The 13,498-nt window shown below is 41.3% G+C and overlaps 1 protein-coding gene across 1 annotated transcript in view; it reads left to right on the forward strand.

The window, feature by feature from the left end:
* Window positions 1-1,071: 1,071 nt before the first annotated feature.
* The window catches only part of LOC140330090 (A-kinase anchor protein 7-like), a gene marked incomplete at its 3' end in the record, with an annotated part of 18,447 nt that continues 6,020 nt past the window's right edge, over window positions 1,072-13,498 (forward strand). Inside the window, 2 exon segments of the mRNA XM_072410430.1 lie at window positions 1,072-1,347; window positions 1,798-1,941. Coding sequence (XP_072266531.1) covers window positions 1,308-1,347; window positions 1,798-1,941 — 184 coding nt within the window.

Raw genomic sequence — 13,498 nt, forward strand, 5'->3', positions numbered from 1 at the left:
TGTGTGAATGTGATATACACCCAGCGAATGTCCCTACATGGTGATATCATACAATGTTATCCTTGTCTTCCTGGGCTAATTTCTCTATGGACCAGTTATCAGTGTGACATTTACTGATGGCTGCATGTGAGAAGATAAAGGGTTAATAAATGTGATTCCCCTATAGTGACCCTCAGGAAACAAAACAGGAGCTTGTGTATGGAAGCATAGAATGATCCATTCAGGTGTACACAGGGTCTAATACCCAGGTGAATGTTTCACTACAGCTCCTAATCACAAGGACGTGGTATGAAATGCGTTGGGGCATTTGGCAGCCACGCTGCTCCTTTAGATAAAAACTGGAAATGTAAACCACAGCGGTGACCGGTCTTCTCCCCAATATCAGAGCTTTGTCAGAAGTGTCACACAAAGTGATCTCCATGGAGTATCCTTGGTGCGTAACACCAACCCAAGTCTTCCCCTGATTGTCCCGGTATAATTAACTTATTTTTATCAGACATACTTTTCTAAGGATATCATCAGGGTGATACAATTATGTACGGGTCCTCCTCCTTGTTGCTTTTCCAGTGCTGGGTGGTTCTCAATAATGCATGGAGCCGCACTGATGGAGCGCTTTTAGCTTTGATGTTGTGTGAAGCATTTTACTGTGATGGTAGGGGCCTGTATGAAAGGACACCAAAAGGTGTTATTAGTTTGTGTGTCATTTAACCTCCCTGGCGGTTAAATAAATTTTTTTTTTAAATGTAAAACCGGTACATTAAAAAATACTTAGTATTAACAATTTCCTGCCTACCAGCCCAATGTTCCCGCCCTTCAGCCACACACAAGCAGATGCCCAGGCGCCATCTGCTTCCCCCTGCTGGCTGGCCGGCCGGCAGCACCAGGGGAAGCAGATGCCAGGCATTGCACAGAAGGAGCCACCCTAAGTCTCTTAGGATATGTGACTTAAAGCGTACCTAAACTCAACATTTTTACTTGGATGTTTTTTTAAGTGCAGTGCTGCCCCTTTAGCAGCAGCACCGTGGCGATCAAGACTTATTGGATGGGCAGAGACTCCGGGGATACCTACATCAGCATAACGGGAGGCTCTGGCTGCTCCTTCTGCGCATGCCCTAATCTCAAGGCATTTTTCCTTCTAGGGGAAAGAGAGCCAATCTCACCCATGCGCAGTGAGATCAGCTCTCTTTTTTTCCCCTTCACAGCGGCTACGTCACCCGATCTGACACGTGCGCAGTGATGAATGAAGACCAATTGGAGATGGAGGAGCCCGGTACTTTCTCTGCGCTGGAACGAAGAGAATTTCAAGGATGACGGACCAGCACCATCGAGGGATCTGCCCGATTAAAGGTAAGTGTAATTTTTTTTTAATTTAGTTTAGTTGTTTAGTTCTACTTTATGTATCCTAGGAGGCTCTGGGCAATTAATTTAGGCCCCTCTTTTATTTATTTTTTTTAAGTATTTCCAAAATAAAAAAAAAAAAAAATCACATTTTTTGCTTTATATAAAAGGAGACATTTATAAAAATATGCTTTATTTAAAATCTGACATTTCAGCATTTTCTGGGGGTAAATCTTTCAGGTCAATGTGTATCTATCTATCTATCTATCTATCTATCTATCTAATGTGTGTGTATATACACTATCATAAGTGTGTGTATATATATATTATATAAATAAACTATAACATAACTATACATACATATATATATATATATATATATATATATATTTATATACACACACATACACATTTAAATGTTATTTACATGGTTCATGGTAATATGCTTGTTTTTTAAAGCTTTACAAGATGAAAAATCAGAAGGTGTTCAGAAAAATAAAAAGAGCAGACGCAAGAGAAAGAGGGTTTGCAGTAATAAATTGGTGGACAACACGCTAAATGAACTGCCCTTTGCAAACGCAGATATCAGTGCTGTTTTTGAAAGTAAGTACGTAACATTTTTCATGTACCAAAAATCCTTGAAACAAGTTTTAGAAAAATGGATTGTTTATTTGAATTAACAGCGATTCTAATATGTATGTGTGGGAAGAGCAGGGCCCAGGATGAAGAGAGGACCAAATTATTGTGAAGATGCTGTTGTGCACATGCCAATAATTTTTTTTTAATTGTCAATGAAGGAGATTGGTCCTGGGGAGACCTGCACCTGTGGCTTGCTGTAGCATATAAGGCCAAAAGCACTCCATATTCATGTTGTTTTGATTAATATATTATTTATATGTTTTAGAACCTATGTTTATTTAGTTTAAATTACAATATTTTTTCTACAGCTATTGTTTTTCTTCCTCTCACAGTTCGAGGACATGAGTTACTTTCTAGACTGACCTTTTATTGTCAGTGTTTATTGTAAGTTTTAAGTTGCTTTCTTTTGTGCTTTGTTCACATTTATCATTTTTCTTAAAAATATACCTATTACTTCCTTTTATTAAACAGGAGGTATAGTGTCAAGTTGAATGTTATATTTTGCAGTCGGAAATGGGTTTTATGCCAGTTACACATTTTATATTTTGATTTTAAAAAAAGTGGTTGGTATTTAATGAATAATCTGTATATTGTCCGCAGCAATCTTTTGGCAGGCTGAAATGCTTCAAAATTTGTGTTTATAGTATATTCTGATATAAAACATTATATACATAACCAGAAAGATAACACTGGCGAACGCATTTTTTGTTGAATTAGATCTTATTCTTGTTTTTTCACTAATTTTTGGGTGGTGAATCCAGAAATGACCCCAGTTTTTGCTATCACATCCAGTGCACCAAGGTTTTCTGGGAAGTTAGAAAGATGGCTATGCAGAAAATGCACCTTGATGCTCAAATTGCAACCAAGCATTTTCTAGCTCTCCAACAGTTTTCTGGACAATTTCTGTGTAAATACTTGTTCGTGTGTTTCCAAGAAAGTCCTTGACAATGGCTTTGAATGATAACCAAGCATTCTTTTCAACTCCTGACATTGTCCCGATGAAATGTTCATCTTTGATGAGCTGCCGAATCTGTGGACCATCAAACACACCAGCCTTTATTTTTTCAAATGACAGGCTAGGAAATGCCAAAATTAGGTACTTGAAAGTCTCCTTCAGTTGGCAAAGCTTTAACGAACTGCTTCATCAGACCCAGTTCATGTGCAGAGTCGGGAATGTAATATTCGTTCTATCAACAAGTGGCTCATGTAGAATGTTTGGATCACCTGGTTTTAGGGCAGATTTTGAAGGCCAATGCCTTTCACGAGCTCTGCTGTCCCACATGCACAGATAACAGAGATACTTGGTGTATTTGCGTTGATGACCAAGAAGGAAGCATACCTGTCACGCACGGAGAGACAGAACCACCAGGGGGTGCTATGGCTTGCATGGAGGTGGTGTGACCCCTTGGAAGAGCCAAGGCGCAGAGTCTAAGCAGTAACCAGTTTTACTCCAGAGCTTCTGATGGTGAGGATGTTGCGCCGCTGGTTACTGACAGGTTGCGGTCCTTGAGCTCACCAAGATGGGCAAAGCATGGTACCAATTCACAAGGATAGTCAAGGAAAACAGGGTGGCAAGGGAGGCAGCAAGCAAGAGAGGTCAGGTCACACGCCAGGGGTCAACAGCCAGGAATCCAGGAGACAGACTGCTGTGACACAAAGGCCACTGCGTGCACAGGGAACACAGGAGACACTGGAAGCAACAGGAGGTACAGTGATGCAGGGATATCCACAGACAGACAGGAACACTAGAACAGCACAGGGAAGTTGGCTGGAAACCAACAGACTGGACAACGAGGGGTTAACGCAGGAGCTGGACACAGGAAACACTGGATTAAGCAACAGGTGAACAGAAACTAGACCACAGAACTAGGGAGCTTGAGCCACTTAGTGAAGGCTTGCTGCACGAACACAAAGTGCAGTCTGTGAGCTTGCTAAATAGCCAAGGCTGATCAAGAGGCTACTTTCTGGTTGGCCAGCGGATTGGACGGAGTTGATAAAGGTTGGAAACAGAAGCACGCTCATCATCAGAACTGTCCGCATGCGGAACAGGTAAATGTGACAATACCATTTTAAGGTCAACACAGATAACTCAATTGTGTTGCTGATATTGCAGCAACTCAATGACTCTCTTTATGTCTGCATATTCTTCACAAAGATAAACCGAATGGCCAATTGGGACTGACCCAAATATATTGCCATTGTGAAGGAGGACACACTGTGCTATCGATAAGTATTCCCCATTCAGTTAAGTTATAGATTTTGAAATTCCCAATTCCTCTGTTAAACCAGGTATGTTATGGCAATACACAAAGCCACTGTCAGTTCTAAAATACTGCAGAATTGCAATTTCTCTCGTTGAAAAGTACGATACCTTAGTTCCTTTTTCAGGTAAGTTTTTCTCACGCAGTCTGAATGCTAGCATCAATGTTCTTGATGCTAGGAGTTCTGAAGCTTTCTTAGATAGTCCTAAACCACGTGCCAAATCACTCAACTCATGCTGATCATATGCCTTACGAACAGAGTGCTCTTCAATTTCCAACTCTTAATCATTGTTGTCACCTAGTTCATCACCATAATCATATTCTTCAAGAGAGGGTAGTGTAATAAAAATCAGCACTTGGATTTCATTTAAATGAGCCACTGGGCGTATAGCCTATGGTAGACTAGGATACTCTATGTTACATTTACTTTTTTTGTGATATCTTGAAGTTTTCACGATACAAAAGTAACAGTCGCTGAAAGGATCTCCTGGCTCTTGCCAAACTATAGGTATACCAAATGGCAACTTATCACGTGTTCTCTTTGTCACTTTTATCACCAAGTTTAACTTTAACCACATTGTTCTAGCCCACCTACTAGCACGACAGATCACTGTCATTTTTTTATATTTTTTTTATTTATTAATTTGTTATTCTCCATTTTCCAAGTTTACCATTCTTTTTTACTGTGGACATACTTAATGGGCTGGTAAAGTAGAAAACACATGTGTTACTCTGTTTATCGCTATGGTGGACTGGCAACTGATAAGAGGGAGAAAACACCCACATCACTTTAGCCCATCTACTGGCTCATTAGATTATGGATTATTCCTTAATTACCATTTTTCCGTTTTTCAAAAAAAGGACGGTTCAGGCCCTCTCCCATTTTTCATTTGCTCTCTTGGGTATGTTTATCTTATGTCCTTACACAATATGGGAATCAGGAGAATAGATATGTGTCTGATTAAGTTTTAGTTTGAATGCACAGGATTTTCATTCCTCTGGTTCAATGTTAAGATGTACAAAGTTGGTTCCCCTATTAGAGATCTGTGTGGGCATCGGGATGCCCTAATGGAATAAAGCGCTGCTTTAGGCAGTTGTCAATTTATGGCTGTGCCTTCGGTTGTGAGGGTTGGGGTGGGGGTGGGATAGGGTTTTACTTGCACTAGTACTACTTTAGTGGGATGTGGAACATGTACCCTCAGGGGTCCTCTTACTCGCTAGGTTTTTTCTGGCCACAGGATGTACACATCCTGGCTGGGCTAGTAGCCGTGGAAGGGAGCTCCTCTGACTCGGGTGGGATTGTTCTAGGTTTTATATTTTTGTTTTGTTGTCTTTTGTTTTATGTGTTTGTCTCTTCTTACTCTCTGGGCTCATGTACTTTGCTACAGTAGATCATGGGGTGGCAATTGAGTCTAGGTGGTTACAGTTCACTTGCCCTTTAACTAATTTATTATGACTAAATTAGCTTCATTAAATGTTAAGGGGCTCAATTCTAATGCCTAACGCTGCAGGAATTGCAGCAAGCAGATATTGCTTCAAGAAACACATAAAGATGCCTCTGGTTCTTTCACGTTTGCGAAATGCCATTATCCCCAAGTTTACATGTCCCCCACTAAATGCAAGAAATCTGCTTGAATGACAATACTTTTCAAAGTGGGAGTATTATTTACACTCCATAAATCAATAATAGATCCAGGTGGCAGGTACATCATATTTCAAGGTACGCTAGATAATGTGACAGTGACATTATGTAATGTCTATGTCCCTAACACTGCCCAACCTTCCTTTTTGGAAATGGTACTTACGCATACACATGCTCGTTTAGCCAGCTTGTGAACCCTTAAGGCAACTGTTTCCTCTGATATAGGTGTGAAGTATGGACCTACTAAACGGGCTATTCAGGTAATAATTCAGAGGTACTTTATGGATAATCTAGGCTCGGTGGCACAGACTTCTACATTGTGGGAGGCTCATAAGGCTGTGATAAGGGGGCACTTTATTAAAGAGTCCTCCAGACCTAAACGGAACAAGTAGGGAATTTGTTTTCACTTGACCTCTAACCCCAGGGATTTAGAACGATCCATGCAGGTCTCCCCCTCTGTCATACTCCTTCATAAAATTATTGATGTATGGAATAAAATTAAAGAGGTAGATCTTGATCACATTGAAAAGGCTATGATGTACCTGCTTCATAGGTTTTAATAAAAGGTGAATAAAGCGGATACTCTGTTGGCTCGTAAACTTAGAGAAGGAGTAGCTTCTGCAGTCTACCCTACAGTAAGGGATCATTTAGGTACTCTCCAATATGATCCAGAAATCATAGCACAGATATTTGGAGATTAACATACTGACCTATACCTATAAAGTTCATGAATCCAAAAAGGGCTGGGGGTCAGACAAAACAATCCCACATAGATACCTATCTTACAAAGTGCTCTCTTCCCCCACTGGAGAAAGAAATGGTCGACAAACTCAATAGCCCAATCACACCAGAAGAAATAGAGCTAACGATCAAATCCTTACCTTCCAATAAAGCACCCTGTTATGCACGTGGGTGTGGACCCCATGTGCCACTGACTGATTATGCTCCGGAGGGGCGTAACTAAGCCGCTACCTGGTCTTCACTAAAGCCGCTGATGGTGAGGATAGGCTTGGGCCGCAGGGTAGCTGCCAGGTGCCACTCCAGAGCAACCCCCAGGTCAGTGGCAGCTGACCAGAGGGGTCCGGGTACTTGGTGCAAGCACAGAGGGGCTTGCGCGGCCAAGAGGGTGATGGCAATCAGACAAAGTCCAGAAACAAGATCCAAGGTCAGGGTCAGGCGGCAATCAGGCAAAGGTCCAAAAACGTAATCCCAGATCAGGGTCAGACGGCAAACAGGCAAAGTCCAAGGGTAAGTAAACAAGGTCCGGTACACAGTAAAGCAAACAGAGGAAACACCTTAGCACTGGGAGTTACACGGTAAAACCTTGAGATTGCTCAGGCACCTTCCTGTAGTAGGAGGTGCCTTTAAATACCTGCGGAGATCCAGCCATAGGCTGTAGAAAACAGAGGACGTGTATGTGTTACCTCATAGATTTAAGAGAGACACACCCACGCCAGCTCAAACACCAGAGCAAGTCTCCAGCAGGAAGGAAACTCAGGCATGGAACACAGGTAGTGGTGTCACTCTACCTGAAAGATAGGACCTGTGCCTGCAGTTAGGAACAGTGGCGCCGGCACGACTTGCAGGGCTAACACACCGGTCCAGAAGGGCTACTATATTTATACTACAAGACATATATAGAACAACTGCCTCCTCACCTTCATACACTTTTTAATAATGTTCTATCCCATCCGGCAATCTACACTCCATTCCTATATATCTGTATTCTTAAAACCAGGTAAAGACCAGACAGATCCAACAAGTTATCGCCCTATAGCTCTACTAAATTTAGATTTAAAGATTTTCACGTTAATACTCGCCACTAGACTTGGGATGTACCTCCCTTCTGTCATACATAAGGATCAGGTGGGCTTTATCTCTTGCGGACAGGCAGGATATAATACGAGAACAATAGACATAATCGATGGAACAAGGGGCACTCTTACATAGCATTGATGCTGAAAAAGCATTTGATTGCCTTAGCTGGCCGTTTATGTTTAGTGTTCTTTCCCATATTGGTGTCAGGGGTCCTTTTCTTCACGCTATACTTGCTTTATAGAGATTCCCCATGGCTTTGGTTACATTTTCTCACTTTACTTCTAGGCCTATTAACATACACAATGGCACCCAGCAGAGATGCCCGTTATCGCCTCTTCTATTTGCCTTATGCTTAGAGCCATTGGCACAGACTATTAGGCAGCACCCAGATATTAAGGGGGTCAATGTCCGGTCAAAATCCTTCAAGATAGCCTTGTATGCAGAGGATTTACTACTCATCCTCAATATTCCATTAATTACGCTCCCCTCTCTCCATATGGTGTTAGATGAATATGGGACTTTGTCTGGATACAAAGTCAATCAAACAAAAACTGAAGTTTTACCGGTTAATTTGGATCAGGCACTGATTGATAGATTACAGGATAATTTCCTATATCGTTGGAAACAGGAAGACATTAAATATCTGGGAGTCCAGTTGACCCCTTCATATCAATCACTCCATAAAGCAAGCTATCCACAACTATTCCAGGATAATAAATCACTTCTGACCAAATGGCACCCTTCTTTGGGTGTATTGCCCTTATTAAAATGTCCGTCCTACCAAAACTACTCTATCTTTTAGAAACCTTACCGGTGAATGTACCGCATGCAGCCTTGGGGCACATTCAAGCTTAAGTGCTTAATCTAATTTGGGATTATAAGCATCACCGTCTTCACAAATCTGTAAAATGTTCGTTGAAAAAAAGAAGAGATTTGGGTTTACGAGATTTTTATAAAAACAGGCACCTTCCTGTAGTAGGAGGTGCCTTTAAATACCTGCGGAGATCCAGCCATAGGCTGTAGAAAACAGAGGACGTGTATGTGTTACCTCATAGATTTAAGAGAGACACACCCACGCCAGCTCAAACACCAGAGCAAGTCTCCAGCAGGAAGGAAACTCAGGCATGGAACACAGGTAGTGGTGTCACTCTACCTGAAAGATAGGACCCGGCGCCCGTGCCTGCAGTTAGGAGCAGTGGCGCCGGCACGACTTGCAGGGCTAACACACCGGTCCAGAAGGGCTACTATATTTATACTACAAGACATATATAGAACAACTGCCTCCTCACCTTCATACACTTTTTAATAATGTTCTATCCCATCCGGCAATCTACACTCCATTCCTATATATCTGTCTTCTTAAAACCAGGTAAAGACCAGACAGATCCAACAAGTTATCGCCCTATAGCTCTACTAAATTTAGATTTAAAGATTTTCACGTTAATACTCGCCACTAGACTTGGGATGTACCTCCCTTCTGTCATACATAAGGATCAGGTGGGCTTTATCTCTTGCGGACAGGCAGGATATAATACGAGAACAATAGACATAATCGATGGAACAAGGGGCACTCTTACATAGCATTGATGCTGAAAAAGCATTTGATTGCCTTAGCTGGCCGTTTATGTTTAGTGTTCTTTCCCATATTGGTGTCAGGGGTCCTTTTCTTCACGCTATACTTGCTTTATAGAGATTCCCCATGGCTTTGGTTACATTTTCTCACTTTACTTCTAGGCCTATTAACATACACAATGGCACCCAGCAGAGATGCCCGTTATCGCCTCTTCTATTTGCCTTATGCTTAGAGCCATTGGCACAGACTATTAGGTAGCACCCAGATATTAAGGGGGTCAATGTCCGGTCAAAATCCTTCAAGATAGCCTTGTATGCAGAGGATTTACTACTCATCCTCAATATTCCATTAATTACGCTCCCCTCTCTCCATATGGTGTTAGATGAATATGGGACTTTGTCTGGATACAAAGTCAATCAAACAAAAACTGAAGTTTTACCGGTTAATTTGGATCAGGCACTGATTGATAGATTACAGGATAATTTCCTATATCGTTGGAAACAGGAAAACATTAAATATCTGGGAGTCCAGTTGACCCCTGGGAGTCCAGTTGACCCCTTCATATCAATCACTCCATAAAGCAAGCTATCCACAACTATTCCAGGATAATAAATCACTTCTGACCAAATGGCACCCTTCTTTGGGTGTATTGCCCTTATTAAAATGTCCGTCCTACCAAAACTACTCTATCTTTTAGAAACCTTACCGGTGAATGTACCGCATGCAGCCTTGGGGCACATTCAAGCTTAAGTGCTTAATCTAATTTGGGATTATAAGCATCACCGTCTTCACAAATCTGTAAAATGTTCGTTGAAAAAAAGAAGAGATTTGGGTTTACGAGATTTTTATAAAAAATTTTTGGCTTCACATCTTTGTCAAATTGCTTCATGGACCACTTTAAGGGCTTACAGATGGACAGAGATAGGAAAACTTTGGCTTGCCCCTGCACGTCCTAACTCGATGTTGTGGGGATCCCCGCACTATAAACCTGACTCATCCCTATTGGGACCTATGCAGTTCACTAGGCGAATTTAGCTTTTTAGTAAAGAAAAGTCCTGTCTTGCCTGTCCCAAATCATTACTAACTTCCTTTGTATATAACCCTCAAATCGCAGACAGCTTGGCGTATGATTTTTCCCTGGGTTTCTGAAAAGATTTTCTGTTTTGGACATAAATCTTATTCAGTCACCAGGAAGTTATTGCCCTTTGCAGATCTACAATCCAGATTTGAACTACCTTTATCGGCCATATACAGCTACCTACAAATCCGTAATTTCGCCCAAACTCTCACTAGAGACTTTGTCTTTTGACCCCCCAAGTTTTTTGAACGTGTATATGCAGGAGGTCCATCTCGTAGAGTAATAATTTCGGAGATTTACTGGATATTGACTACTGAACCTTTAGTCAAGCATGCCTATATGACTAAATGGGGGACCATTCTGGGCGGAGAACTCCCTTCAGAGCTGTGGCAGGTTATATGGGGTAAAGCTCATAAAAGTTCCGACGCTGTATAGGGAAAATGTATATATAATTCTTATGCATTGGAACTATACCCCAGACAGGCTTCTTTCCATATATATTGGTGCAGTATATTACTTGTAATATACTGTAATATAATAGCTGCTGGAGGTGTGATTCTCAAGTAGGCACCCTGTTTCATATTTTTTGGAACTAATCTAAGTTGCCTTACTGGAGTGGGGTGATAGGAAAAAAATAAATTCACATTGGCCAAGTTTGTTTTCCACTGTTTTACAGGTTAAAGTGTTTTGTACTTTTTAGTCAGTCACTTGCTCCTAAATGAGCAGATATGAACAAATATTGTTATCTACCTGTAGGTGTCACTGTGTCTGCAGAGAAAGTTTGTAACAAACTCTAACATTGTTTCCAATGTAGTTTTTGCATTGATAGGCGTTACTTATGTTTTTTAGGACATTTAACAATGAGAAACAAAAAATGTTTTTATTTCTAATAGCATATTTTAGCATGTTATATTTTATGTGCTTGCTCCTGAAAACCTTTTTATGCACCTATTTAGATTCATGATGATATCCAGACTATTCAAGATTCAGTTTTACAAAAGGATGATAGACTTTGCAGAGCTATGATTCCAAAGGGTTCTTACCATATCACCCTGTTTGTGATGCATTTAGCCAGTGAAGAAGATGTTCAATTGTAAGTATCAAGTTATCATTCATTCAAGGGCAATAAACCAGACTCCCAGAGATGAATAATTAAGCATTTTTTTTCAATCATTTTTATTTATTATAAGTTTCATAGAAAGAGTGTACATAGAAAACTCTCACATACAATATTGCATTATCCAGAACAAGCCTATAACAAGGTGAAGCTTATGAAATGTACAAAAAAATATATATATAAAGAGTCTTGAGTCCAACCATAGCAAGAAAAAAAAAACAGAAATCACACGGGACCACACATATAGAGTAGCATTGAAAAAAACATTTGAAAACTGGAGTCCATAGATTCTACATTTGCAGTGGTTATTGTCCAAAAAAAGTGTGGGTTGGTCACCCAAAATCACCCTACCTGAAAATAGATAGGAAAGCAACTATTAACTATAGAAAAGAGTAAAAATGAAAGAAAGAGCGAAGAAGAAAAGAGAAGAGGAAGGGGAAAATCCTTAGAGGATAGGAGTTGGAAAACGAAGACAGACACAGGTCATGACGTGATGCAGCATTAGCGTGCCCATTGGTTAAGTGCAACATAAAAAGGGCACCTCAGAGCAACAAGCATACTTGGTCCCACCCTATTGGCATATCATATTCTATCCAGGGCTTTGATTTATTTGTTGACCAGGAACCAGGATATTTTGTGTTTGAACTGGACTATAGTCAGGGTAGTCGACCACCAGGCTTCTGCTATAACCATCTTGGCTGCTGTGAATAAATTAGTTAACAGGCAGAATTGGACCGTAGTACATGCCTCTGGTTGCAGATTAATTAAGACCTCCGCTGGGCGTTAAGGGAAAGATTTGCCCACCAGGGTGTAAGCCATCTGGTATAGGTAAACCCAGAATCTCCACAATTTATGACATTCCCACCAGATATGATAAAGAGTACCAGGTGTGTTCCATCCACAGAAACATCTAGATCATTGATGAGGCTTAATTTTAGCTCAGCGAACCGGCACCATGTACCAGCACAAGAGCAACTTGTAGTTCACCTCAACCGCCGAAGCATTGATGCTACAGTGGGCTGTGCTCTCCCACATCTGTTCCTTTTCCTCCCTCTCCAAAGGTGCAGCCAAATCCCTTTCCCAACAGTTCACATATAGCATTGATGCAGAAGTGTGATTGCGCACCAAAATAGCATAGAGTGTCAATACCATCCCTTTCGCCTGGGGGTCTCGAACGCACAGTAGCTCGAAGACCAACAAAGTACCAACAGAGGGGGAAACTCCCATTCTGGATCGTATAAAATGAGCAATTTGCAGCAATTGGAAGATGCTAGGACCTGGTGCTCCTTTTGGAACCTTGCCAGATAAAAATTACCCAGCGGACTCAGGAATTGGACAGTTTTGTAAAGGTTGTGCTCGACTCACCACTGAAACCTCCTCTGGTTTTTCAATCCCGGTGAGAACAAGGAGTTGCCTATTATGGTGGAGAGAGCACAGTGTCCCTACGCGCAGTGTCCCAGATTTTCATGGAATGTTCAATTATCAGGTTAGCTGTGGTGGGTCGAGCCTGATAAGGAATCCACATTGGGGTTTTGACCGAAACAAGTGAGATCTCCGCAGACTCTATGGGCACCCAATGTGGAGATTCAGATCTTACATGGTAAGCGGTAAGAGGGGCAAGCTGTGCAGCCAAGTAATATGAGGGAAGATGTGGAACCGATAAGCCTCCCAGCTGCCGCGGCTGATACAGTCTGCCTGGGTACACGAGGCCTACGGGAATTTCATATGAAGGCCAACATTCTTTTCTATTATGTATTAAGTGTAGAAGCAGGAAATTTAATTAGTAGCACCCTAATAGGACATAATAGTTTCTGCAACCATGTAATTTTTATCGACACTATACGCCCAAGTCAGGATTGGTATCTTTTTCATGACTTCTAACAAGGAAGTGAAATGGCTAACCAGTTCTGGAATATTGGTGGGGAACATAGTCTCATATCTTGGTGTGAAGTACACTCTTAGGTAGCGCAAATGGTGTTCCTCCCACATAAATTTGAAGGATGCTTGAAGTGTTGGGACTGTAGCGGCTAAT

The sequence above is a fragment of the Pyxicephalus adspersus genome, chromosome 4 (genome assembly GCF_032062135.1).
Source record: "Pyxicephalus adspersus chromosome 4, UCB_Pads_2.0, whole genome shotgun sequence".
NCBI classification, from domain to species: Eukaryota; Metazoa; Chordata; class Amphibia; order Anura; family Pyxicephalidae; genus Pyxicephalus; species Pyxicephalus adspersus.